Below are 25,494 nucleotides of genomic sequence, written 5' to 3'. Positions count from 1 at the left end.
CAGTCCGCGATCATCAAAATACACTCCTGGAAATTGAAATAAGAACACCGTGAATTCATTGTCCCAGGAAGGGGAAACTTTATTGACACATTCCTGGGGTCAGATACATCACATGATCACACTGACAGAACCACAGGCACATAGACACAGGCAACAGAGCATGCACAATGTCGGCACTAGTACAGTGTATATCCACCTTTCGCAGCGATGCAGGCTGCTATTCTCCCATGGAGACGATCGTAGAGATGTTGGATGTAGTCCTGTGGAACGGCTTGCCATGCCATTTCCACCTGGCGCCTCAGTTGGACCAGCGTTCGTGCTGGACGTGCAGACCGCGTGAGACGATGCTTCATCCAGTCCCAAACATGCTCAATGGGGGACAGATCCGGAGATCTTGCTGGCCAGGGTAGTTGACTTACACCTTCTAGAGCACGTTGGGTAGCACGGGATACATGCAGACGTGCATTGTCCTGTTGGAACAGCAAGTTTCCTTGCCGGTCTAGGAATGGTAGAACGATGGGTTCGATGACGGTTTGGATGTACCGTGCACTATTCAGTGTCCCCTCGACGATCACCAGTGGTGTACGGCCAGTGTAGGAGATCGCTCCCCACACCATGATGCCGGGTGTTGGCCCTGTGTGCCTCGGTCGTATGCAGTCCTGATTGTGGCGCTCACCTGCACGGCGGCAAACACGCATACGACCATCATTGGCACCAAGGCAGAAGCGACTCTCATCGCTGAAGACGACACGTCTCCATTCGTCCCTCCATTCACGCCTGTCGCGACACCACTGGAGGCGGGCTGCACGATGTTGGGGCGTGAGCGGAAGACGGCCTAATGGTGTGCGGGACCGTAGCCCAGCTTCATGGAGACGGTTGCGAATGGTCCTCGCCGATACCCCAGGAGCAACAGTGTCCCTAATTTGCTGGGAAGTTGCGGTGCGGTCCCCTACGGCACTGCGTAGGATCCCACGGTCTTGGCGTGCATCCGTGCGTCGCTGCGGTCCGGTCCCAGGTCGACGGGCACGTGCACCTTCCGCCGACCACTGGCGACAACATCGATGTACTGTGGAGACCTCACGCCCCACGTGTTGAGCAATTCGGCGGTACGTCCACCCGGCCTCCCGCATGCCCACTATACGCCCTCGCTCAAAGTCCGTCAACTGCACATACGGTTCACGTCCACGCTGTCGCGGCATGCTACCAGTGTTAAAGACTGCGATGGAGCTCCGTATGCCACGGCAAACTGGCTGACACTGACGGCGGCGGTGCACAAATGCTGCGCAGCTAGCGCCATTCGACGGCCAACACCGCGGTTCCTGGTGTGTCCGCTGTGCCGTGCGTGTGATCATTGCTTGTACAGCCCTCTCGCAGTGTCCGGAGCAAGTATGGTGGGTCTGACACACCGGTGTCAATGTGTTCTTTTTTCCATTTCCAGGAGTGTATTTTCAAGCCCATTTACATTCTATATTACCCATTCAAAGTGCTCATATACTTTCTCGTTGTCTTCATCTGACTGTGACATCGGCATGCGTGCCTGAATAATTGTTGTTGCGATTAGTATGCTGTAAATTCAGATGATGAAAATCGTCATCCTGAACAGTTTGCGGTGACTGACTTTCCTTTCCATGACATCTTTTTCTACTGGTGCTCAAATGGTCCTACTTTAGTCTGGCCAGAAATCTTTATCTTCTTTCCATTTGGCATCACTGACTTCCAGTATCCGTGTTAAGCCTCTGAATTTCTCTTTTTGAGATGTTGTAGTTTCTCTATCACTTTCAGATTTCTGACCTCCTACTCGTAGTATATTATCCTCTCCCCGGATATTCAATCTTTGTCTTGTTGCTACTTCCCCCATGGCAGGCTTTTCTCGAAGATCAGGAAGAAGGCAATAGAGAGAGGGTCATGAAATTCTTTCAGTTACAAGACACATATTTTGTGTGCTTAATGCTGTGGTTTCCATTGCCTGCTGCAACCTCATGTCGTTGATTGTTGCTGATTCTTTCGGCTTTCATGAGTATTTTTCCATCCCAAGGGCAGGAAGGTTCCCCCGAGCTCTTTCCTCTCGTTCGCCTTCTTTGAAAAGACCATTTGCAGAACGACAGTGATTACGTGTACGGCAAGTCTTCTGGCACCACTGCCGATGGTTTTGATCAGAAGTTAAGCGGTGGGTGTGATCGAACATAAGACACACAATTTTTTGATTAGTTGCCAAAGACGCTATCCGTAGAGCCCAGAGTATAATTTTGTATGTTTTCTAGAAATCTACTTGGTAAATTTCCAATGCTGATAAAGTATTCTCTCGATTGAGTCAAAGCAGTGATCTGTATAAATCGCTTCTCTTGTGGATGAGTTATGTTTCTTTAAGATTCTGCCAATTACTCCCAGACTGGCATCTGGTTTTCCTAATCTGCAGGATGATTCTAAGCGTACGCAACTTTAGAGGGCCCGCTACGACGATAAAATATTGTAGAAACGTTTGTAAGGACTTGAGGAAGAGAAATAACGAGTAATTCATTGAAACACATTTTAATTCCCACATAGGAAGTTAACAATGATTAGTTGCTTACGGCTCCGGACTAACGAAAAGCCGCTGATGACCGCCCAGTTAAGCGCCCCACAAACCAAACAAACTAAGGACAAGCGCCGGCACGAAGATGAACAACGCAAGAGCAGAGGAGGCTGTGAGACGACGTCAGCCAATACCCCACTGACAAGGACCGCAACAAGACATGAGCGGCCTCTAGCCGAAGAGAATATAAGCCTCGCTCCTGCCAGCCTCGGTCGGACAGTAGTGGTGAAGACAGTCGAAGACGGACACTAGTGGAGCTGTTATTAGTGAACCTTATACATTGCTTGTATGGACATTGTATATAGAGGACGCTGACTGTTTGCATGTCGCCAATCGTTTGCGACACATTCTTGTAAACCAAAGTTAAGTACTGTCTATCTACTTTATAGTAGCAAAAACCATTAATGTGATCTGCTTGAATTGTTGTATAGCTATCCGAGGAAGCAGCATCATTTAGGTACCCTATAAGGGATGAGTGGGCAGGACCCCACATTTACTATGTTTCCTACCCAGGTTACAGGCGTTGTTCAATGTGACGAACATCTGCATCCACGACGGCCTGAAACCGCACTACAGATTGTTGTACTGTTGCGTAATACAACGGTGGGCCATGGAATATTCAGCTTTCATGATGCATTTCGTGGACTGCTTGAAGACCGCACATTGAGTCATACCTTTCTCAGCCCTAGGAACGGTAACTTGTTCAACAATTTGTGGCGCAATTGACGTTTGCCTGTCTCAGGAGTAATCCCAAAATCGCCATTTACTTCTAACTTCGGAATCAGTTTTTTCTTTTTTCTAAATTTTATTTGGCCTTCAGCAGTATAACACTACTTAGCCACCGAATCATGTTAAACACCGTTGTGGAAAGAGCACCTCTCCGTAATCCTGCAGTTCGTCGATACTGGCGAAGAGCAGCAGCACTCTCCCTGCTGTTTTGATAAAACAGCTTTCGAGTTTAGCTGTACTCTCCTGTCCCAGACCCAGGATGAATATCTGCAACTGTAATGCACACTTACGTTTGTGTCTGAATCCTACGTCTCCGCCTAACGGCAAATCATGACACTAACATTACTGACAACTCAAAGCTTGCAGCACACAGTCCGGACAACATCCCCATCAAGTTGAATAACCGTACGGTAAATTGTTTTGCATCTACTTACATTGGCTCATATAGCGGAAGTTTAATTATAACTACCCTGCATATATTATGCGGTGATTCCACTTTAGCCACTTACTCCCGTGTATTTTATGGGAGTCGCTCTTTCAAGTAATTTCTCACCAATAGTGTAGTCGAACAGTAATAGCTCTCTTCGTCTGTTTATACCCAATACATTACATTATCTACGTCTAGCGAAAACTGTAGCCCCTGCACAAATTGTCGAATTTCTACACCTCTTTCTTGATTTCTCTACGTATGTCTGACGCTGCAACCATCCTATAGACAACTACATCGTGTGCGAATGTCGCCGTGGAGCTTCCAACGTTATCCACTACATCACCGATATAAACTGTAAACAGTAACGGCCCAGTACACCCCCTTCTTCCACTAATTTTGTTGCGTTAAGAAGGAAGTTTTGATTTCTGTCTATACGGAGGTTCTGAATGCAGTCGCTAATTGGGACCGATACTGGCTGAGTTTGCATTTTGTTCGCTGAATGTCCTTTGATAATCGTCTTCTATTCAGAGATGCTGGCCACCTTTTTGTACAGTGAATGTGCTTAAGAGACAACAGTCTATGTCTGTTGCCTAACTTTACCCGCCTGACCTCGTTTCGATGCGCAGCTGCTGTTTGTAACTGAGGTCCTTCCGTACTGGACCCATCTCGGCAGGTAATGGGGTGTCTGCCCACACTATGAGGTGTGAGATGCCATTGCGATCAATAGCAGCTGACGCCCTATCCGCGTTGTTCCAATAGCTTCGCAGGACATCAGCGCCAAATAGCTACGGAAGGGGGCCACGCTGGCACCTAACATTCCTGATACATTTCTACACTGTCCTCTTGTAGGGGAAGCAACTTCATTACCGCCGCAGAAATTGGTATAATATCTACTGCGCACTCCTTCGGAAGACTACAATGAAACGAGTCTACCACCAATACATATATTTAGTACGCTTTTTCTCACACTTATGTCTCATTTTCACATTTAGTTAAAGTAACATATATATCTTAGTCCTTCGATCGCAGATCCGGGATTGGTCTACCAACAGAATGGTGATCAAATGAATGAAAACGAACTAAAGTTAAACATTGTACGACACGGAGCGTGGAATACTACAAATAAGAGTGTGATAGGTAAGCTAGAAAATCTATGAAGGAAAAGGCAAAGGCTGAAACTAAAATTAGTAGAGGGAAGTAAACTGAATTGGAAATAAGATGAAGATAATTGTTCAGACGAATGTAAGTAGCATCAAAAGCAATCCAACATAGAATAACAATGTCATCAGCGGATCTCATCACTAACATCCATTCACTCTGAAATTTAATCCCACTTCTGAAGCTTCCTTTTATTTCCATCACTGCCCCATAGATACGCAGATTCCAAAGTAAAGGAGAAATACTGCTTTCCTGTCGTAAGCCCTTCCCCCACCACCCTTTTCTCTTTAATCCGCGCAGGTGTTCTCCCATTCCTATCTCTCTTTTCTGACATATATGTGCGTACTGTGTACTAAGTTTAGATAAGTAAATCCAAGATTTTTAAAGTCTCGCTTCTATTATAAAGGGTAACATTAGGACCTAATTGATTATCTAACAGATCCTCAAATTACCCTTCCGTTCTTTAGCACTTTATTCTACAGCTAAGATGTAGGAGATACCAAGGTCAGTTTGCAATAATTCTGGTCCTTATATACATTTGCTACTTTAAGATTGTGTGGAAGACAGTCTTGCAAACATCGAATAGTATGTGTCGGGACTCATAGATTCTATAAACTTATTTCAATTGTTTGGTTGCCAATTACTACAACAATTTTTAGAAATTCCACACGAGTATCATCTATGTTTCCCGTCTCATTTAAATAAAACATTACCACAACTGACAAACTCTGATTACCAGGTGAAGTCAATATATCTTCGGAATCGACAACCATTTCTTCTTTTGTCACTGCATCAAGCAGCTCCCCCTCCTCGTAGAAGTGCTCAGTGGAATCTTCAACCTATGCGCTTTTTTCTCTTCTTTTAATTATAGAATTCCTCATCGACTTTTTATGTTGACACATTTGGTTTCAATTTCACTTAAACTTATTATGACTGTTCAATACGCTGAATCCGACCTTCCGATGTTCATTTCATTTTCGATTTCTTCAAATTTTTGATGTAGACAATTCACCTCAGTTCCCCTGCACTTTTTATTGATTTCGTTTCTAAATGTCGTATATTGCTTTCTAGCCCTGAACATATTTTCTATTTCCTTTCCTTGTCGATAATTTAAGCACTTATTCTGTTACCCACGATCTTTTCATTTTAGTTGATTTAACTGTCCATATACTACGATTAAAGTTTCGAGCGAAGTGTACCCATTGTGGTATTCACTACTGAAAAATTCGGAACCTTAGGGACGTTAGAAAGCACCTCATTACCCAATACTCATCTCACTTCGATGTATGTAGAATTTCGTGACGTTTCCTTAAACTTTTCATCATTTTCTAAGCATTGTCTATGTCTACATATACTAGGTGCACCTTCAACTATTTCGTCTTATTTGATTTCGGAATCTTTGTCTGACCATTATTTCTTCCTGTATTTACTCGTCTTTTGTAATTATATCCGGACCTCTTCTGGATTTTGATGTATTAGCTGTTACTAGAAGATATTCACTAATAATTTCCAGGATCTTATTTTTCTCTCATTCGTAATGTCGAGTTAACATACCTTTGTTACTCCGCTTGTTGTTCCTTCTCATACAGGCCCGATCACTCATCACTATTAGATTTTCATCTTCCTTTATATACCTAATTACCTAAGAAAACCCTTATACACTTGTATTGGTACGTAGGAAAAGCCAAGAATAACCGCTGTAAGCGCCCGCAAAAGATGTATTTTACTACGCCGGAAGGCGAGAACAAATGATAAAGACCTCATTCAATTTTTTGTCGCCCTATGTCTTGAGTTCTCGGGGAGAGAGGACGTATTAAGATATGAGATGCGTGTAGCACCTTTCACGATATCTGAATAATAATTTTTCTCAGTGCAAAAATTTGTGCCCTTTTTATTTTCTTCCGCTCATCACGAAAAGGACATGTCATCTCCTGCTGCCTGCAAAAAAGGTGAAGAAGTGCGATAAATGAAAATTACATTACCATTACCGACACGGTCACGAAGAATACGTTTTGCGGTGTCGGAAGAAGAAGCACCTAAGTGGAGTTTGTGGATGTATACTACAAGGAAGTAAGTTCACATTAAAATGGAGTCAAAGGAGGCAAAATATACAAATCTAGAATTTGGGCATCAATTGAAAATAATTGATTTATATTAATCTCTTATTTATGTACCCTTTCTTCTTCTTATATATATATATATATATATATATATATATATATATATATATATATATATATATATATATTTGCATAAGTATCACTTCCTCCAAACCACGCAACTGTATCCCATTTCTACCCATAAGCCTGAAATGTGCCTGCAGTCTTCCTCCGTAATGGTGCAAAAGTGAGGCGCCCTACGATGTCGCCGTCAGGTTCGGCGACGCTTCTGGCAGGAAGGTGTCGACACACGCAAAAAAGTGGTCAGAGCTTGGAAGTGCGTGTGTGGTGTAAGATGGGTTAATGATGCCACGTTGGCACCAAATTTAACCACACTTGTGTCCCTCGCCTTGGTGGACATGGGAGGTTTGTTTCATGTGACAGCTCTACGATGGATGTTAGAACAACGACACCCCGCCTTGAGATCACACGGTTTCCTTATGGGTGTTGAAGGAAACATTTCAGACACAACTACCGCTCAGAATCAATTCAAAAAGCTCTCAGGAGATGCCAAAAAGAGCATCAACGAAACCAGGCATTCCCTCGTCGCGTTGACACCCACAAATTTTGCTGTCGAAAACGACAGTTCGCTGTGTTATGAGCAACAGGACGAGGTTCTTGACAACGTTAGACAATGCTGACATCCTCCCCCCCCCCCCCCCCCAACCTCCTAGCCGCGGATCCCGGATGATATGTCCCTACTCTTCCGACATGGTGGGGCTGGAACCCCACTGAACGGGATCAGATCCATTTGGAGTGTAGTACAACTTCAATTGTTGCTCTGGTACACAGCGTGGTACCACTGGGGACCGATGAAAAGAGTTCAGCGAAATCTGAATGTGATCCGAATCAGCAAACGGTGTTTGTGCTTTTTCAACACTCCTGTTTCGCACCCTCCTGTGGCATCCGGCAACACCATCGGTGCTACCCAAGCATCTTTCTTGAATGCGTTAAAATGTACGTATCAAAAACTTCAGTAGTGATGACGAAGGGGAGAAATGCCTTCGGGTACCCATTCAGATAAGACGTTGCGTCAGAGCTGCTTTAGTGCAAGCCCTTCTTCACTCCTTAGGTGAGGCTGCCTGCCCTCAGGTGCTAGAGCAGCAACAAGGCACACCTCGCAGCTGAAAGGGTATCGAAGTCTCTGACAGGCACATGTTTAATGACTTCAACAAAGGTGCTAGGGTGGCACCGAGGGTGTTGCCAAACTGGGATGTCGTAGAGCGACCCTTTGCTGTTTTACTCACTCACATGTCAGTATTGCATCCCAGTGTGGCCACGTTCGTAGGAGGGTGCGTAGCAGCAAGGCTGAAAAAGTATAAATACTCTTTGCTGCTTTGGATAACCTTTAATTTTCATTGAATGGTTTTGAAAGGGCGGTAGTGGTTCCACCTTGCATATCAGACTACAAATCGCACTGCGGACTGTCGTTTCCGACCGTGAAATGGATGGGCATAAACATCTGGTTCCACTGACGCCCCGCCATTAATGCTACTTCCTGGAGCCTTTTCGTGTCGATTCTGAGCGTCAGTGTGTCTGAAGTGGTTTCCTCGGCCACCTATAACAGCGTAAATTCTACGCTGTGTGTCACAGTTCTGACTTCTATCGCAAAGGCGTGAGAAGAAGGGGTGAAATGTGGGAAAAAGGTGTGAGACGATCTTCTCATTGTCCCAGTGTGCGAAATGTTCACGATGACGTCGGTTAGAATTGTGGTGAAATTTGGTGTCAATGTGACATCGTTAACCGACCTCAAACCTCACATGAGGTTCTGAGTTGCCCTATTTTTTCGACTGTGTCGACGCCTTGGTGTCTGAAGCATGTTCGCGCTCGAGGGTGACGTCGCATGCAGCCATGCTTTTGCGATATTACAGAGGAAGGTGGTAGGTAGTGTTTATCCAAATTTCAGACCCTTACGTCACAATCGAGACAATTACGGGGTTTCGAAAAAGTGATGCATTTTTGTAATGTTTAATGTCTCTCTCACTCATTTGGAAATCTAGATTAATTCTTTGAAGTGACAGAGGCAGCCCTTGAACGGATTAAATATATGTGCAATAGTTTGTAGATTTTGTCGTTTATTTACATTTATTTTGTACAGTTACGAAATTCATACATGCAAGCTGCACACGCCAAAAAAATAAATACTACGCTGGGAACGCTGGAGGCTGCGCTTACCCATGACGTGGTAAGCGACGGCGAGCGGCATGACGAAGAGGCCGACGAGCCAGTCAGCGACGGCCAGCGACATGACGAAGCAGTTGGTGACGGTGCGCAGCCGGCGCGTCGTCACCACGGCCGCGATGATCAGCGTGTTTCCAGCCTGAGAATGCAAAGCAGAAAGCACACCGTTTACATGCGCGCACATCACAGGCAGTGATTCACAGTGACTCACGTGTCCACCTAACCCAAGTACTCTGCCTCTGAAGTAGTTTATACACCCATGCTCGAAAATTAAGGATAACTGCAGAATGTGGTGCCACACAACGTGGCACTACACAAAACTGGCGCTAATAGCATAGGCACATAGGGAACACACACGACACATGTCTGCAAGTCCACGGTATTGGTGATAAGTTGAGAAAACTGTCCCGACACAAATGTGCTACAAAACGCCACTGTTTCCTGCTCATGTACCCCGACATCAAAATGGGATATGATCGCCGAGAACACGTACAGAGGCTGCACAACTGGTTGGCATACCCTGGATCCGGTGGTCGAGCAGCTGCTGGGGTATAGCCTCTCATTCTTGCACCAGTGCCTGTCGGAGCTCCTGAAGTGTCCTAGGGGTGTGAAGACGTGCAGCGATACGTCGACCGAGAGCATTCCAGACGTGCTCGGTGGGGTTTAGGTCTGGATAACAGGCAGACCACTCCATTCGCCTGATATCTTCTGTTTCAGGATACTCCTCCACGGTGGCAGCCCGGTCGGGCCGTGCGTTATCATCCATCAGGAGGAAGGTGGGACCCACTGAAGCGCTGAAAAGGCGGACATACTGGTGCAAAATGACGTCCAGATACACCTTACCTGTTACAGTTCCTCTGTCAAAGACATGCAGGGGTGTACGTGCACAAATCATACCCCAACCCACACCGTCAAACCACGACCTCCATACAGGTCCCTTTCAAGGAGATTAAGGGATGGTATCTGGTTCCTGGTTCACGCCAGATGAAAACCCGACGAGAATCGCTGTCCAGACTATACCTGGACTCGTGCGTGCACATAACCTGGGACCACTGTTCCAATGACCATGTGCTGTGTTCATGACACCAGGCTTTGCCGGCTCTCCTGCGACCAGCGGTCAGTGGAATGCACCTTTCAGGCCTCCGGGTGAATAAACCATGTCAGTTCAGTCGTCTGTAGACTATGTATCTGAAGACAACTGTTCCAGTGGCTGCGGTAAGGTCCCAGGCAAAGTTACCTGCAGTACTCCGAGGCCGTCTGCGGGCACTGATGGCGAGATATAGGTCTTCTTGCGGTGTTGTACACTGTGGACGTCCCGTACTTTACCGCCTGGACACGTTTCCTGTCTGCTGAAATCGTTGCCATAATCTTGAGATCAACTTTGTGGTACACGGAGGGCCCGTGCTACTACCTGCTGTGTTTGACCAGCCTCCAGTTGCCCTATTATTCCACCCTCATAACGTCATCAATAAGAGTTCTTTGAGCCATTTTCAACACACAATCACCATTAGCACGTCTAAAAACGTCTGCACACTTACTCGCTGCACCGTACTCTGAAATGCACCAACACACCTCTGAGTACTGTATGTGGAGTGCTGCCACCGCCACCGTGCGACGACCGCAGGTCAAATGCACCGCATGGTCATACCCCGAGGTGATTTAAACCCGCAAACCGCCCACCAGAGCGATGTTTCACCATGTATCAGCATTATTCTTAATTTATGAGCATGAGTGTAGAATAATGTTTTGCAATGCTCGTACAGAATGAGCTGTCCAGCGATGGCTCACGGTGCAACCTTGCACCATAACTTCTTCCAGTACCTATCTACTACTTTCCCGATTTCGTTGCACACGAAAGGCAACGTAAGTAAGGTCGGTCCTGCACTCAGTTTTAACCCTGGCAGTATCACGGGGAGGGGAGGGAGGAGACGAGGATACATTATGTCCACCTTTTGAAAACAATGTAATATAGTCAGTTACTTTGTATTTCAAAACCGTGAACACAATATTTATACCTGTATTATTAGCCCTTCTGCCAGGCTCCATAAATGATTTAAATTTTTCAATTAAACTCTACACCAAAATTGAAGTCTCGTGGTAGATGTCACTTTCCTGAAAGTCCTATTCAACTTTTCCAGGTTCAGAACCCTACTCACACAGTATCTCTTTAAACAGCATGTTGAGAGTAAAAGTCAACAACAGTGAACGACATTAGCGATTGTAATATTTTGTTGTGTTGTTACTGAAAGTGCGTTGATACTGTAGAGAGTGTGTTCAAAGGTATTTTCAGTTTATGGATCCTACTTACAAATCGATACCTCTTAAAAATATATTGTTAACACAATTCACCACCATTTAAAGAATTTCAATTTTTAATTTCTTTTTGTGTGGGCATAGAGTAAACCCCCCGCCCCCTCTTCGTAACACACTTTATGGAAAATGTGTTACTCTACAGAAAGTTTCGAAACAACATAGGCTCCGACGTAAAACAGAAATTTTGACTCTCACAAGTCTTCCTTGGGCTTTAGGTAACCCATTTCACCGCAAAATACTGTCTTCGAGGAGTGCTAGTCACGCAAGATGTGCAGGACAACTTCAGTGATGTTTCGAAGGTATGAGACGTCGTAGTTGGAGATCTCAGTCAGTAGGAGTGTTGCTCGGCGGAAGGCAAAGATCCTTGTCCGAATTACGGTCCGGCACACAGTTTAAATCTACCAGAAATATTCTAAGAAGCGGACACGACAGCATAGCGAAAGATATACAGGGTGTTACAAAAAGGTACGGCCAAACTTTCAGGAAACATTCCTCACACACAAAGAAAGAAAATTTGTTATGTGGACATGTGTCCGGAAACGCTTACCTTCCGTGTTAGAGCTCATTTTATTACTTCTCTTCAAATCACATTAATCGTGGAATGGAAAGACACAGCAACAGAACGTACCAGCGTGACTTCAAACACTTTGTTACAGGAAATTTTCAAAATGTCCTACGTTAGCGAGGATACATGCATCCACCCTCCGTCGTATGGAATCCCTGACGCGCTGATGCAGCCCTCGAGAATGGCGTATTGTATCACAGCCGTCCACAACACGAGCACGAAGAGTCTCTACATTTGGTACCGGGGTTGCGTACACAAGAGCTTTCAAATGCCCCCTTAAATGAAAGTCAAGAGGGTTGAGGTCAGGAGAGCGTGGAGGCCATGGAATTGGTCCGCCTCTACCAATCCATCGGTCACCGAATCTGTTGTTGAGAAGCGTACGAACACTTTGACTGAAATGTGCAGGAGCTCCATCGTGCATGAACCACATGTTGTGTCGTACTTGTAAAGGCACATGTTCTAGCAGCACAGGTAGAGTATCCCGTATGAAATAATGATAACGTGTTCCACTGAGCGTAGGTGGACGAAACTAAAATGAGCTCTAACATGGAAATTAAGCGTTTCCGGACACATGTCCACATAACATCTTTTCTTTATTTGTGTGTGAGAATGTTTCCTGAAAGTTTGGCCGTACCTTTTTGTAACACCCTGTAGTATGGGATTTTGACCAGTCTCAGAATTGAGGGAATGGTTCAACAATTCTGAGAATTCAGAATGAAAGTAAATAAATGATAAGAATCGCTGAAGACACCGCTATTCTAAGTGAAAGTAGAGAAGAACTGCAGGAAGTGTTGAATGGAATGAACAGTGTAATGAGTATAGAAATGTATTGTGAGGAAATCGAAGCAGAAATGAAATAGGCCAAAAAAAAAAAAAAGATTTGGGGATAACGAAGTATATTGAACCGTGGATTATTTAGGACTTAATTTCAAAGAATATTCTTAAAATTTTATTTTATTTACTAGCGATTCATCAAGAACATTAACACATTTAATCACACTATGTGAGCGTGGAAGTAGTTGCCAGGGAGTAACTGATGAAATCATAACTAAATTGCTTTTAACAAATGGGAATTTTATTCCTAAAAGCATTTAAAAAAAAAAAAAAGAAACAGATTTAAAATTATAAGCAGAAAGCACCCTCTAAATATCAAATTACAATTTATTCAGAGGCATAAAGAAACAAATTTTTGAGTGTATGAGCTTTCGGGCTGAGAACCTTGCCGCTCCCTTTTGACACGGCCGTAGTCATGACCGTTCACAACAACCTCTGAAAGACTACACTGGTGCAAATCTGCAACACACCAGATTACTTTAAACTAAAAGTTTAAACAGTTCACACAAGCACCCAAACCATGCACCCCGTAGGAGGGATGGAAATGGTACAAAACACTAAAATCAAAAGATTAACTTGCTACCGAAGGTGCAACTTGATTTTAACTTCTAAGAAAAGTCTTACGTTGGAAGGGTGGCAACTTTATAAATAAAATGACCATTTAAATAAAAGCCCGCGAAATGCAATCTTGTATAAAATTATAAAAGGTTGGCCAAACGAGTTAACATGCTCTACAGTACACATATACCGCCTCTCAAGATAATAGGCAAGATAAAAACATATTTCAGGAATTAGGCCGTTACACTCCAAGCAATGAATTCGTTAACACACCTAATCCGACAAACATGACAGAGGCAGCTACTAACGTACGGCAGATTGATAGGGAGATTACCGAACAACCCAAATGCAGGTTGCTCTAACCCGCCCCTACTCCACAAGGGAAAAACGGACCACCCAGTTCATAAATAACCACCTTCCCGCGGGTGGGCAAACGGAGAAGAATGGTGGGACGACTCCAAAACAAAGCGACTTGTGACCTCACCAAGAAAACAAGTACAATTTAACAAGTAAATGAAGCAACATATGACCAATCACTTAACTTCTAATAAACTGCGATTTCTGGAGAACACCTGGCGCAGCACCCCCAACTCGCCCTCCCGAACCGTCCGCTGCCAGTCGCTTCAACGGACGCAGGAAGGCGCGCCGATCTCCCGTCTCACGGCGCCGCAGCTCGCACCGGCCAGACCGATGTCGTGGGTTGACTCCTTTTGCTCTCGTGTCGGCCGTGAAGCCACTACTCCTCGCTATACGGCGCGGCCCACTGGACTCACGTGGCGACCTCTCATGCGCCGACTCTCAAGGCGGACAAGTCATCTTGTGTGTCAGTGCGCGACCGAACAACCGATCGATCCAACCGCCAACGACCATTGCCTGAGCAACTCGAGCAGCCTGGCGGCCTAACGCGCAGACTCAGATGCAGGAAGTATGCCCCGACCGGGCGACCACTCGCTGAGTTCTCTTACTGGCGGAGTGGAAAGACTGTCATTTTGCCAGCTTACAAGTTGATCCGAACGACAGACAGACACTACCTGCCTAACAAATTCGGACGAGAGACAGACTAGCAATCTGGGGACGAGAGACTGACCCCAGACTGACTCCAGACTCACCCAGACTCATAGTGCCCCTTAAATGCACGTGAACAGGCAACCTTTCCCTTTCTCACCAGAGGGAGACACCAAAGCTGCGATTGCCACAGCGGCGCCACCGCCAGAAACGGAGGGCGACTGCTTCACACTACGCGCTCTTGAAAACAGCAATTTTTACCACGGCTCATATATAAAATTCAGAAATTATGATATCTCGGAGGCACAATAACACGACATGGACGAAGCAAGGAGTATATAGAAAGCAGAATAGCATAGGCAAAGAGGGCACTATGGTACGACAAGTCTACTATCAAACAAACATCGTAATTTGAGGATAAAGTTCATGAGAATGTATGTTTGGTGCACAACATGGTACGGTAGTAAGTCGTAGACGTGGGAAAATCAGAAAAGAAGAAAATCGAAACGTCTGAGATTTAGTGCTATAGAAGGATATTTAAAACTCGGCAGACTGTTAGACAGGGAATGAGACGATTCTCTGCAAAATCGCCGAGGAGAGGAACATATGGTAAACACTGTGAACAATAACGTACATGTGTTAAGACATCAGTGATTAGCTTCCTTGGTACTAGAGGGAATGATACATAGTAAACACTGTTGGAGAAGACAGCGACTGGAATAGGAATACGTCCAGCAAATAACTGAGGGCGTAGAGTGCAAGTGGTATTGTGACATTGTTCTGCATGTCTTGTCCGGAAATCACCTTAAGCAGATAGAGAACCAACTCGAGGGGGTAGCGTCTTACACCTCCTGGCAACAAACAGACCTGAACTTATCGAATCAGTTAAGGTAGAGGAAGATATCAATGATCATAAGGTTGTGACGGCATCTATGTCGACGGGTCCTAAAAGGTATATTAAGAAAAGTAGGAAGCTATATTTGTTCAGCGAGGGTGACAGGATACAAATTTCAGAATACCTCAGCAGTCAGAATCAAATATTCGGTGATGAGTACGAACATGTGGAGAAGAAATGGAAAAGAATTCAGAGGCATCGTTCAATATGCCCTGCATAAGTATGTTCCGAGTACTATTTTAAGGGATGGAAAAGACCCACATCTACATCTACAGCCATACTCTGCAAACCACCTGACGGTGTGTGGCGGAGGGTACCTTGAGTACCTCTATCTGTTCTTCCTTCTATTCTAGTCTCGTATTGTTCGTGGAAAGAAAGATTGTCGGTATGCCTCTGTGTGGGCTCTAATCTCTATGATTTTATCTCTTCACGAGATTTGCTTAGGAGGGAGCAATATAGTGCTTGACACCTCGGTGAAGGTATGTGTTGTGTCGGTAGCTGGGCCGACACCGTGAAGTTGAGATGGCTGAAAAGGCAAGCTAGACTAACGCAGACGGGCGTGATGTACTGGAACAGGATACGTAATTAATGTTAGGAAGAAAAGTACGGAGCAGGATTAATACTTATCTTTAATATCATTGTGGTACATCGATCTTGACGATACACGGGAGACTTTAAGTTCAATCACTGTATGGCTAATGGCGCCTTGCTAGTTCGTAGCCATTAACTTAGCTGATGGCTATTCTGTCTCTCGGCTAATGAGAGAGAAAGGCTTCGTACAACTGGGCGGTAGCTAGGTTCTCGTACAACTGGGGCGAGTGCTCTCTCGTATCACGAGACCTGCCTTGGTGGTGGCGCTAGGTCTGCGATTACACAGTGGCGACACGCGGGTCCGGCATGTACTAAATGGACCGCGGCCGATTTAAGCTACCACCTAGCAAGTGTGGTGTCTGGCGGTGACACCACAGTATGTTCTCGAAACTTCAACAAAAGCCCGTACCGAGCTACTGACCGTGTCTCTAGCAGAGTCTTCCACTGGAGTTTATCTAGCATCTCCGAAACGCTTTAGCGTTTTCTAAATGATGCTGTAACGAAACGCGCTGCCCCCCGTTGGATCTTCTCTATCTCTTCTATCAACCCTATCTGGTACGGATACCAAAGCGGTGAGCAGTATTCAAGCAGGGGGCGAACATGTGTACTGTAACCTACTTCCTTTATTTTCGGACTGCACCTCCTTAGGATTCATCCAGTGAATCTCAGTTTGGCATCTGCTTTACCGATGATTAATTTTATATGGTCATTCCATTTTAAATCCTAATGCCTACTCCCAGATAATTTATGGAATTAACTGCTTCCAGTTACTGACCTGCTATATTGTAACTAAATGATAAAAGATCTTTCTTTCTGTGTATTCGCAGCACATTACACTAGTCTACACTGAGATTAAATTGCCATTCCCTGCACCATGCGTCATTTCGTTGCAGATCCTCCAGCATTTCAGTACAATTTTCCATTGTTACAACCTCTCCATATACTACAGAATCATCTGCAAAAAGTCTCTGTGAACTTCTGATGTTATCCACAACGTAATTTATATTTATATATTGTGATTAGTAACGGTCCTACGACCCTCCCCTGCGGCACACCTGAAATCCCTCTTACTTCGGAAGACTTCTCTCCGTTGAGAATGGTTTAATAGCCATGTTAGGAAAGCGCTACGTAAACAAAGAGCACTTCATATCATTTTTAAGAGAAGTAAAAACCTAGCTAACAAACAAAAGATGAACGAAGCGAAAATGAGTGTAAGGAGATCAATGAGAGATGCGTTCAATGATTTTGAAAGTAAGACGTTGTCAACCGACCTGAGAAAAAACCGTATGAGATTTTGGTCGCATGTAAAATCAGTAAGGGTGTCAAAATCATGTATTCATTCTCTCAGCGACCAAACCGGCACCGAAACTGAAGATAACAGAGAAAAGGCCTAAATACTGAATTTGGTCTTCCGGAGTTGTTTCGCCGCGAAAGTTCGTAACACTGTCCTTCCCTTAAATCGTCGTGCGAACGTCGAAATGGCAAATATTGACGTAACCGGTCGCGATATTGAAAAGCACCTACAATCGCTTAATAGTGGAAAGGATTCAGGACTAGATGAGATACCTATAAGATTCTATAAAGATTATGCGAAAGAACTTGCTCCGCTCCTGGCAGTAATTTATCGTAGATCGCTTGAGCAACAAAAGGCACTTGATTGGAAAAAGCGCAGGTCAGTCCCGTTTTTATGAAAGGCCGTAAGACAGATCCACACAATTATAGACCTATATCGTTGACGTAAAACTGTTGTAGAATTATGGAACATGTTTTATGCTCAAGAATTATTACGTTTTTTGGAAAATGGCCATCTCCTCTATAAAAATCAACAAGCATTCCGCAAACAGAGATCCTGCGAAACTCAGCTCGCTCTGTTCCTCCTTGAGATCCACAGCGCAGTGGACAACGGCGCTCAGGCTGATGCCATGTTCCTTGATTTCAATAAGGCGTTTGACACCGTCCCGCATTGCCGTTTGATGAAAAAAATACGAGCTTACGGAGTATCGGAATAAACTTGCGATTGGGTTCAAGACTTTCTTGCAGACAGAACACAATACGTCCCTCTTAACGAAATAAAATGGACAGAGATAAAAGTGTCATCCTGAGTACCCCAGAGAAGTGTGATAGGACCGTTGCTGCTTACAAAATATACAATATGATCTAATAGAAAGCTTGGAATGCTCTTTAAGGCTATTCGCAGGTGATTCAATTGTCTATACCAAAGTAGCAACGCCATAGGATAGTAAGAATTTGCAGAACGACCTACAGAGAATTAATGATTGGTGCAGGCTCTGGCAGTTGACCCTGAACGTAAATAAATGTAGCTATTGCGCATACATAGGAAAAGAAATCCACTACTGGACAGCTACACTATTGATAACAAACAAATGGAACAGCGTCAGCCGTAAACTTCTGGACAGCTACACTATTGATAACAAACAACTGGAACAGCGTCAGCCGTAAAATATCTACGCGTAACTATCCAATAAAACAGATAGTGGGAAAAGCAGACGTCTCACATTCATCGGAGGAATGTTAAGGAAATGTAACTCATCGAGGAAAGAAAGTGGCTTATAAGGCGCTTTTTCGCCAGATTCTTGAGTATTGTTCATCTATGTGGGATCTCTATCAAGTAGGACTGATAGAGGAGATAGAGAAGATCCAACGAAGAGAGACGCGTTTCGTCACGGTATCGTTTAGCTGGCGAGAGAGCGTTAAGGAGATGCTAAACAAACTCAATTGGCAGACGTTACAAGAGAGGCGTTGCGCGTCACGAAGTTACTATTGAAATTTAGGGACAGCGCTTTTGAGGAGGAGTCGGACAACATATATCTCGCGTAATGATCACGAAGAGAATATTCGAGAAATTAGAGCCAATACAGAGGCTCACCGACAATCATTCTTTCCACGCACTATTCGCGGGCGGAACAGGGCTGGAGGGATCAGATAGTGGTACAGAATGTACCCTCCGCCATAGACCATTAGGTGGCTTGCGGAGTATGATGCAGATGTAGATGTGAGATGAAGAGGTTGGAGCATCAGAGGAATGCGTGACGATTCTCTTCAAACTAGTCGGAAGACTGGCAAAATAGCATGGTAGTAGGCGATCTCTAATGTACAGCAAATCAGTCTCAGCCTGTCGTATTTACCAACAGAATTTTCTGGTTCCCAGTGCTGTCCTGCGGTACCCTGAGTTCAGCGTAACGAATGTCAGATAAGAAATTAATGTGTGTCTGACACAGACTGAAAAGATGATGCGAAGAAGACTTTCAGTCGGACGGCCATCTGCAAGACAGTTAACCATTATATGAATGATAATAAACTTTATCTTTTAATCCCATTTTATCTAGAAATGAATGCAATTTGTGTGTGTCTGTAAACAACTGGAAATACGAATTGTGTTTCTAGTTTCCTTTTTAGGTCCAAAGGTAATAGCATCACATTTCTTTAATGCATGATGAGATACTGACGTTTCCTTGCAACTTTTACCTTTATATTCAGCCAGGTTTTGATTTACGGCTAATATTACCACAAATCTCTTCGCCGACACAGGAAGCTTTGTTTTTGCCCCATATAGGAACAAAGTTTGGGTGATCACCGAAACTGAAGAGACAAGAATGGCCATTCAGGAGTGACTGGATTGCACAATGATTGCTAGATGAGTGCTCGCAAGGTATCGTATTACAGCACAACGTAAACATTCGTTCATTAAACGTTATCGCTCGCGAATGCATTGTCGTGTGCGTTCCGTGCTGGGAATGGACACCTCCATTGATTTGTCACATGTAATAATTGTAATATAACCCACGTCTCTGTGCTACATTTCATTATTCGTCAATACCGAATACAAGCTGACTCGCGGGACTGCAGAGCGCGTGGTGAAATGACGTCTGATTTGTCACTTGATCAGTTGCTATATTGTAGCCAAATTCCACATAGTAGAGCTGCTTAAAGGTAGTAGAGAATACATAATCACGAAATGTTGTGCAGACAAGGCGTAAAAATTTTGTGCTACTCGGCTCGGAATTGACGTGAGTCCTCATATAGCTCATAATGAAGAAAGTTTCCAATGAAAGGCAAACGACCTTACCAAATGACATTTTGAAGTTTTCTACCTCAGAGGTTTTTCACAAATATTCATTTTATTACATCTTGCACGTAATGAACTGAATACTCGTGAGAAACAGTCGAGGTGAAAAACTCCAAACGACCATCAACAAATATACGGCTGTGGCAGCCCTCATGAAGAGAATGACGGCCTTACGTCCATGTCCGGTACAATGAAGTGAAGTCACCTGGCGTTGTTGCAACCATTGCGCAATACTCCCCTCGGAAATAGATCTAGATGATATCAGTGCAAACAACACAAAACGAGATCAGCAATTAAGCTAGTAGTATAGATACCAGATTACCAAAGACGAGTTTTGGATGGGGAATTCAGAACACATTCTTTGAAAGTGGAAATGGTTCTGTTAATGCCAAATTTAACTGAATAAAAAAACTGTTCAAGTGTAATTGAGAGGCAGTGCACGTTATTTGTGCAAATAGTAGTTGCTTCCTCCGTACCATACTTTTGGATTGTCCTCTAGTCGAAATGGCCTCCGAGTCTGAAAATATTCACAATGCATATGCTAAATGGAGAACAAGAGAAGTTAATGGACTACACTAAATATCAAATTCCTTTTTTGTTTCGTTTCATTCTGTAAGTACTTCAGGTTCAAATTAAAGGAAGTAAGTAAATGATTCACTCACTTTTTCTCAAAATCGACAATTCATTCACTTGTAAAGTGAAGAAACTAGATGCGCGGGAAAGCAATACGTTCTCCAAACACGTGAACCAATTGAAGTCGTGGCTTTCAATTAATATCCTGTAAGACGATAACAACACAACGTATTTTCACACAGTTTACGCAAGTTCAGTCAATGGGTTAGATGAAGGTTTTCTCATTACGGGAGAGGTTTATGATCCAATGATTGGAACATAATGAGACTGCGAGAGAGGTACAGAAATGAGCGGTAATAACCGGGCTATCAGCCATTCCGTTTGAAGTACAGTTGGAGACCGATTCGTTAAAAGGCAGTTATTTCATTACTGGTTTCGTTCCTCTGCTCGTATCTTCATAGTATAGCGTTTAATTAGCTGTCCCTCTCATCTCATTCAGACTGATCTCTTTGGAGACAGGTTGCATCAAGTCTAGACGTATCAAGACATTTATCACTGTAATCGGAGATCTTTCAAAACAAGTGAAATAGTAAGTTGGAAGAGATGCTGTAATGGCAACATGGTTTTTCCCTTTATCAACAAATATAAGTGAAAGTGATGCAATGCGGCACGAAATTGAATTACTGTTGAGAAGCTGTACTTGCGAAATATACATATTACTTTAGGAAACTCATCCCACATTCATAGAAAGCCAATTTACTTAGTCGTACATGTTTATAGAACAATTGTTTGAATGCCACATAAGCTGATCGAGGGCGTTGTGCATTTGACGAGGAAATGTGCTCTTCATTATTCAGAGGATCATGGGAAAACTCCAGTAATACGTTGTGAGTAATAAACACAGCTGGTAGTGAAAGACAGTTATATCTCCTTATTGAGGAGGTATTCATGAATTGCTATATTGCAAATGTTTACTGAATTCTGGGACTGTGAAACCAATATTCTGTCCAATTTTGATGCGGAAGCATATAAAAGATACCAAATCGAAAGCAGTTGTACGTTAACGTGACAACGTTACAAATCGTATCACAATTTTACTGTCAGATAAAATCGCATTTATCTGTTCATAGTCGACTGATTTCGAATATTAGGGTTCATTTTCAGATATGAACCGGCCATCTGTGTGGCTTGCGGCAAAAATATTATTAAAACGTTGCAATAAAGTTGTGAGTTTCTGCCTTGACAAAGGGTGTTTCCTCAGGATGCTGCATTTGCTGGCAACTGTTGACGTCTCCCGAAATCCTTCGACTTTCTTTCGTACTGTCGGAATAAAAATGTATAGCGTTTCCAAACATTCTACTCGTTGCAAAAGAATAGGAACAGGAACATTGTCATTGGCTAAGTGAATATAGAGTGGCTGCAGTTTAGAATGTCTGGAAATTGAAGGCAAATCGAACTCGAGCAAACAGGAGCAAGCTGTCTGACGTTCGTCTTTCTCTTGTTCATGAAATATGAAAATTTCTAATCTCAACTTTTATAGTCAAAAGATTTGATCCAGGACAGCCAATTTCTAAGACGTCCACAAAAGATCTGCACCCGATAATAAGCATCAGGAACATAAATGACTCGGTTTACAGATCGCTTTTACTGCGCGTTGATACCTCCTAGATTTTAATGTGGAAACCTTCTTGAAGATATCACGTCTGTGAGGCATACACGCTTGGGAGAATGATGTTGGAGGGGAGGGGGATTTACGACTCTCACAGTCTCCGCTTGGATTGTATACCTGAGAACAGATCTACCTTTATTTATCGAGGTGTATGATCTCATTATCAGATACCTAATAAAAATCAAGAAACGGTTGTTTTACGTGTGTAAATCTATATGCAAATATGAAACATCTTTTGAACGAAGGTACTTATGTTTTTATTCGCTAAGCCACCAAAAATCCTAAAACCTGTCCTACATGTGTCGGTTTTGGGAGGGAAGGGGGTTACCTAGAAAAGTAGTTGAAATTAGGTAGCAAAATTATGGTAAGTTTCTCTTCGTACCTACATGAGGGTTGTAAATATCAAGAAGAAATAAATAAATGACTTTTTTCATAATGTATTAAATCTTCCTTAAAAGTAATATTACGTATAGCTACCCCGGCATAACAGGATTGTTGTTACTAAGAAATCAACAACTTTACTCTCGAAGCCACTGTGACTACATCTTTCACTTCACTCTTTATTGACACATGAAGACTGACTGATATTACCACTTTGTGTGTGTGTGTGTGTGTGTGTGTGTGTGTGTGTGTGTGAGGGCACGCGATCGAGACAGGTCTCGCCGTAGGATAGAGGCACCAGCGGCAGTAACATTGGAGACTCAAGCGTGAGAACTCACTCTTGGTGAGTAACATTTACTCTCCAGCTACAAATCCTTTATATAAAAAAATAAATAAAAAGAAATTCATTAATTGGACGGGGATGGAACGGGAAGAAAAGAACAAATTTTGGTAGGACGTATTATTTTTCTATTTACCCGGTTACAAATGTTTACTATCATTCACTTTTGCAATATTTAGTGAATAATTGCTTGCTATACGCCTTAACTTCGGCTTCAGCCCTTTTCAGGCCTACAAGATGCGCAAGGTGCTCAGATATTGCATCCGCAAAATCCTCACCTACTGATATTACATTTCCAAGTTCAGCACTACATTTTTTGGCACTGGATGAATATTGGCATTTGTACACTGTTATAACTGTGTTATATTTACACTATGCTTCCGCAAATACTCTACAGAAGAAGAGGGTCAATGAGAATAAGAGCAAGAATCGCTGACACCAGCGTCAGAATTACTCGAATACTGATACCATCGCATCTGACTTCTTGTACCAAGACCATGACTTCACTCCGGCAACTCAGCCATCATCACCTTACTGCGCTGTGAAGGCCGCCCCACTCCGCGATCCCCTGGCCCTGTACCCCCGGTGCCACCTATTCCTACATTCCAGTCCCCCTACCACCTATGCCTCCCCCCCTCCCCCCCCCCCCCCCCCATGGTCGCAGAATTAATTTGCATGCGGTGCAGTTTTACTGATGCCGTTTCTGTATTGTGAAGAAGATGCCAGCTGTCGAAGCCTGAAATTTTGACCTGTCGAGAATAACTTAATATAATATTTATAACCGCATAATGCTGGTGTTGTCTATGCCTCATGTGTTCAATTGATGAGAGATGTATGATGAAAACTTTAACAAGTATATTTTGTCGTAACCGTCTATCAGAGAAATGTACTCACAGCTTTCTGCGTCAAGAATGGAAAGGCACGATAGCGGAGGACCATATGACTGTAGACAGGAGGAATATTGTCCAACAAATAATGGCAATGCAACAAGATACGAAGAAGACACATTATCTGATTGGGTCCTTAAATGCAATGGGTGTTGCATATGCTGGAATTGTATACCATTTATAGAATGTATATCCGGTCTCCCACACAGCAAGAAGCGGTAGCGACAGAATTCTAACAATCCACTACCAGGTAGAACTCTCACTACAATTACTGGAGACCCATCACACAGTGTTCATCCATCTATAATGATTATTATTATTCTTATGTCTGTATGACGTTCAACACCGAAGAGCCAAAGAAACTAGTGTAGGCACGCGTATTCAAATACAAGGATATAAAAACAGGCAGAATACGTAGTTGCGGTAGGCAACGTCTATATAAGACAGCAAGTATCTGGCGCAGTTGTTAGATCGGTTGCTGCTGCTATAATGGTAGGTTATCAAGATTTAAGTGAGTCTGAACGTGGTCTTATAGCCGGCGCACGAGCGGTGGCACAAAGCATCTCAGAGGGAAGATGAAGTGAGGATTTTTCCGTGCGACCATCTCAAGAGTGTACCGTGAATATCAGAAATCCGGTGAAACATCAAATCTCTGACGTCACTGCGGCCGGAAAAAGATCCTACAAGAACGGAACCAAATACGACTCAAGAGAATCGTTCGACTTGTCAGCCGGCCGATGTGGCAGTGCGGTTCTAGGCGCTTCAATCTGGAACCGCGTGACCACTACGGTCGCAGGTTCGAATCCAGCCTCGGGCATGGATGTGTGTGATGTCCTTAGGTTAGTTAGGTTTAAGTAGTTCTAAGTTCTACGGGACTGATGACCACAGATGTTAAGTCCCATAGTGATTAGAGCCATTTGAACCATTTGTTCGACTTGACAGAATAGCTGCCCTTCCGCAAATTGCTGCGGATTTCAATGTTGGCCCATCAACAAGTGTCAGCGTGCGAACCATTCAACGAAGCGTCATCGATATGGGCTTTCTGAGCTGAAGGCCCACAAGTGTACCATTCATGACTGCACGACTTACGAATTTAACGCCGCGCCTGGGCTCGTCAACACTGACATTGGACTGTTGATGACTGGAAACATGTTGCCTGGTCGGACGAGTCTCGTTTCAAATTGTATAGAGCGGTTGGAAGTGGAAGGCTATGGAGACAACCTCATGAATCCTGGACTCTGCGTGTCAGCAGGGGACTCTTCAAGGTGGTGGAGGTTCTGTAATGGTGTGGGACGTTTACAGTTGGAGTGATATGGGACCCCTGATACATACAGATACGACCCTGACAGGTTACACGTTCGTAAGCATCCTGTCTGATCACCTGCATCCATTCACGTCCATTGTGCATTCCGACGGACTTGGACAATTCCAGCAGGTCAATGCGACACGCCACGCGTCCAGAATTGCTACAGAGTGTGGCTCCAGGAACACTCTTCTGAGTTTAAACACTTCCGCTCGCCACCCAACGCCCCAGACTTGAACATTATTAAGCATGTCCGGGATTCCT

General features: G+C 43.9%; 1 protein-coding gene across 1 annotated transcript in view; it reads right to left on the bottom strand.

Annotated features, from left to right (window-relative positions):
- LOC124788845 (octopamine receptor-like) overlaps positions 1–25,494 on the bottom strand; it is a 244,242-nt gene that overhangs the window by 203,069 nt on the left and 15,679 nt on the right. Inside the window, exons 2-3 of the mRNA XM_047256129.1 lie at positions 20,807–20,855; positions 9,224–9,368 (exon numbers count right to left, since the gene is read on the bottom strand). Coding sequence (XP_047112085.1) covers positions 9,224–9,368; positions 20,807–20,855 — 194 coding nt within the window. The remainder of the gene's footprint in view (positions 1–9,223; positions 9,369–20,806; positions 20,856–25,494) is intronic.

The sequence above is a fragment of the Schistocerca piceifrons genome, chromosome 3 (genome assembly GCF_021461385.2).
Source record: "Schistocerca piceifrons isolate TAMUIC-IGC-003096 chromosome 3, iqSchPice1.1, whole genome shotgun sequence".
NCBI lineage: Eukaryota > Metazoa > Arthropoda > Insecta > Orthoptera > Acrididae > Schistocerca > Schistocerca piceifrons.
This window is presented reverse-complemented; position numbering and strand designations above follow the sequence as displayed.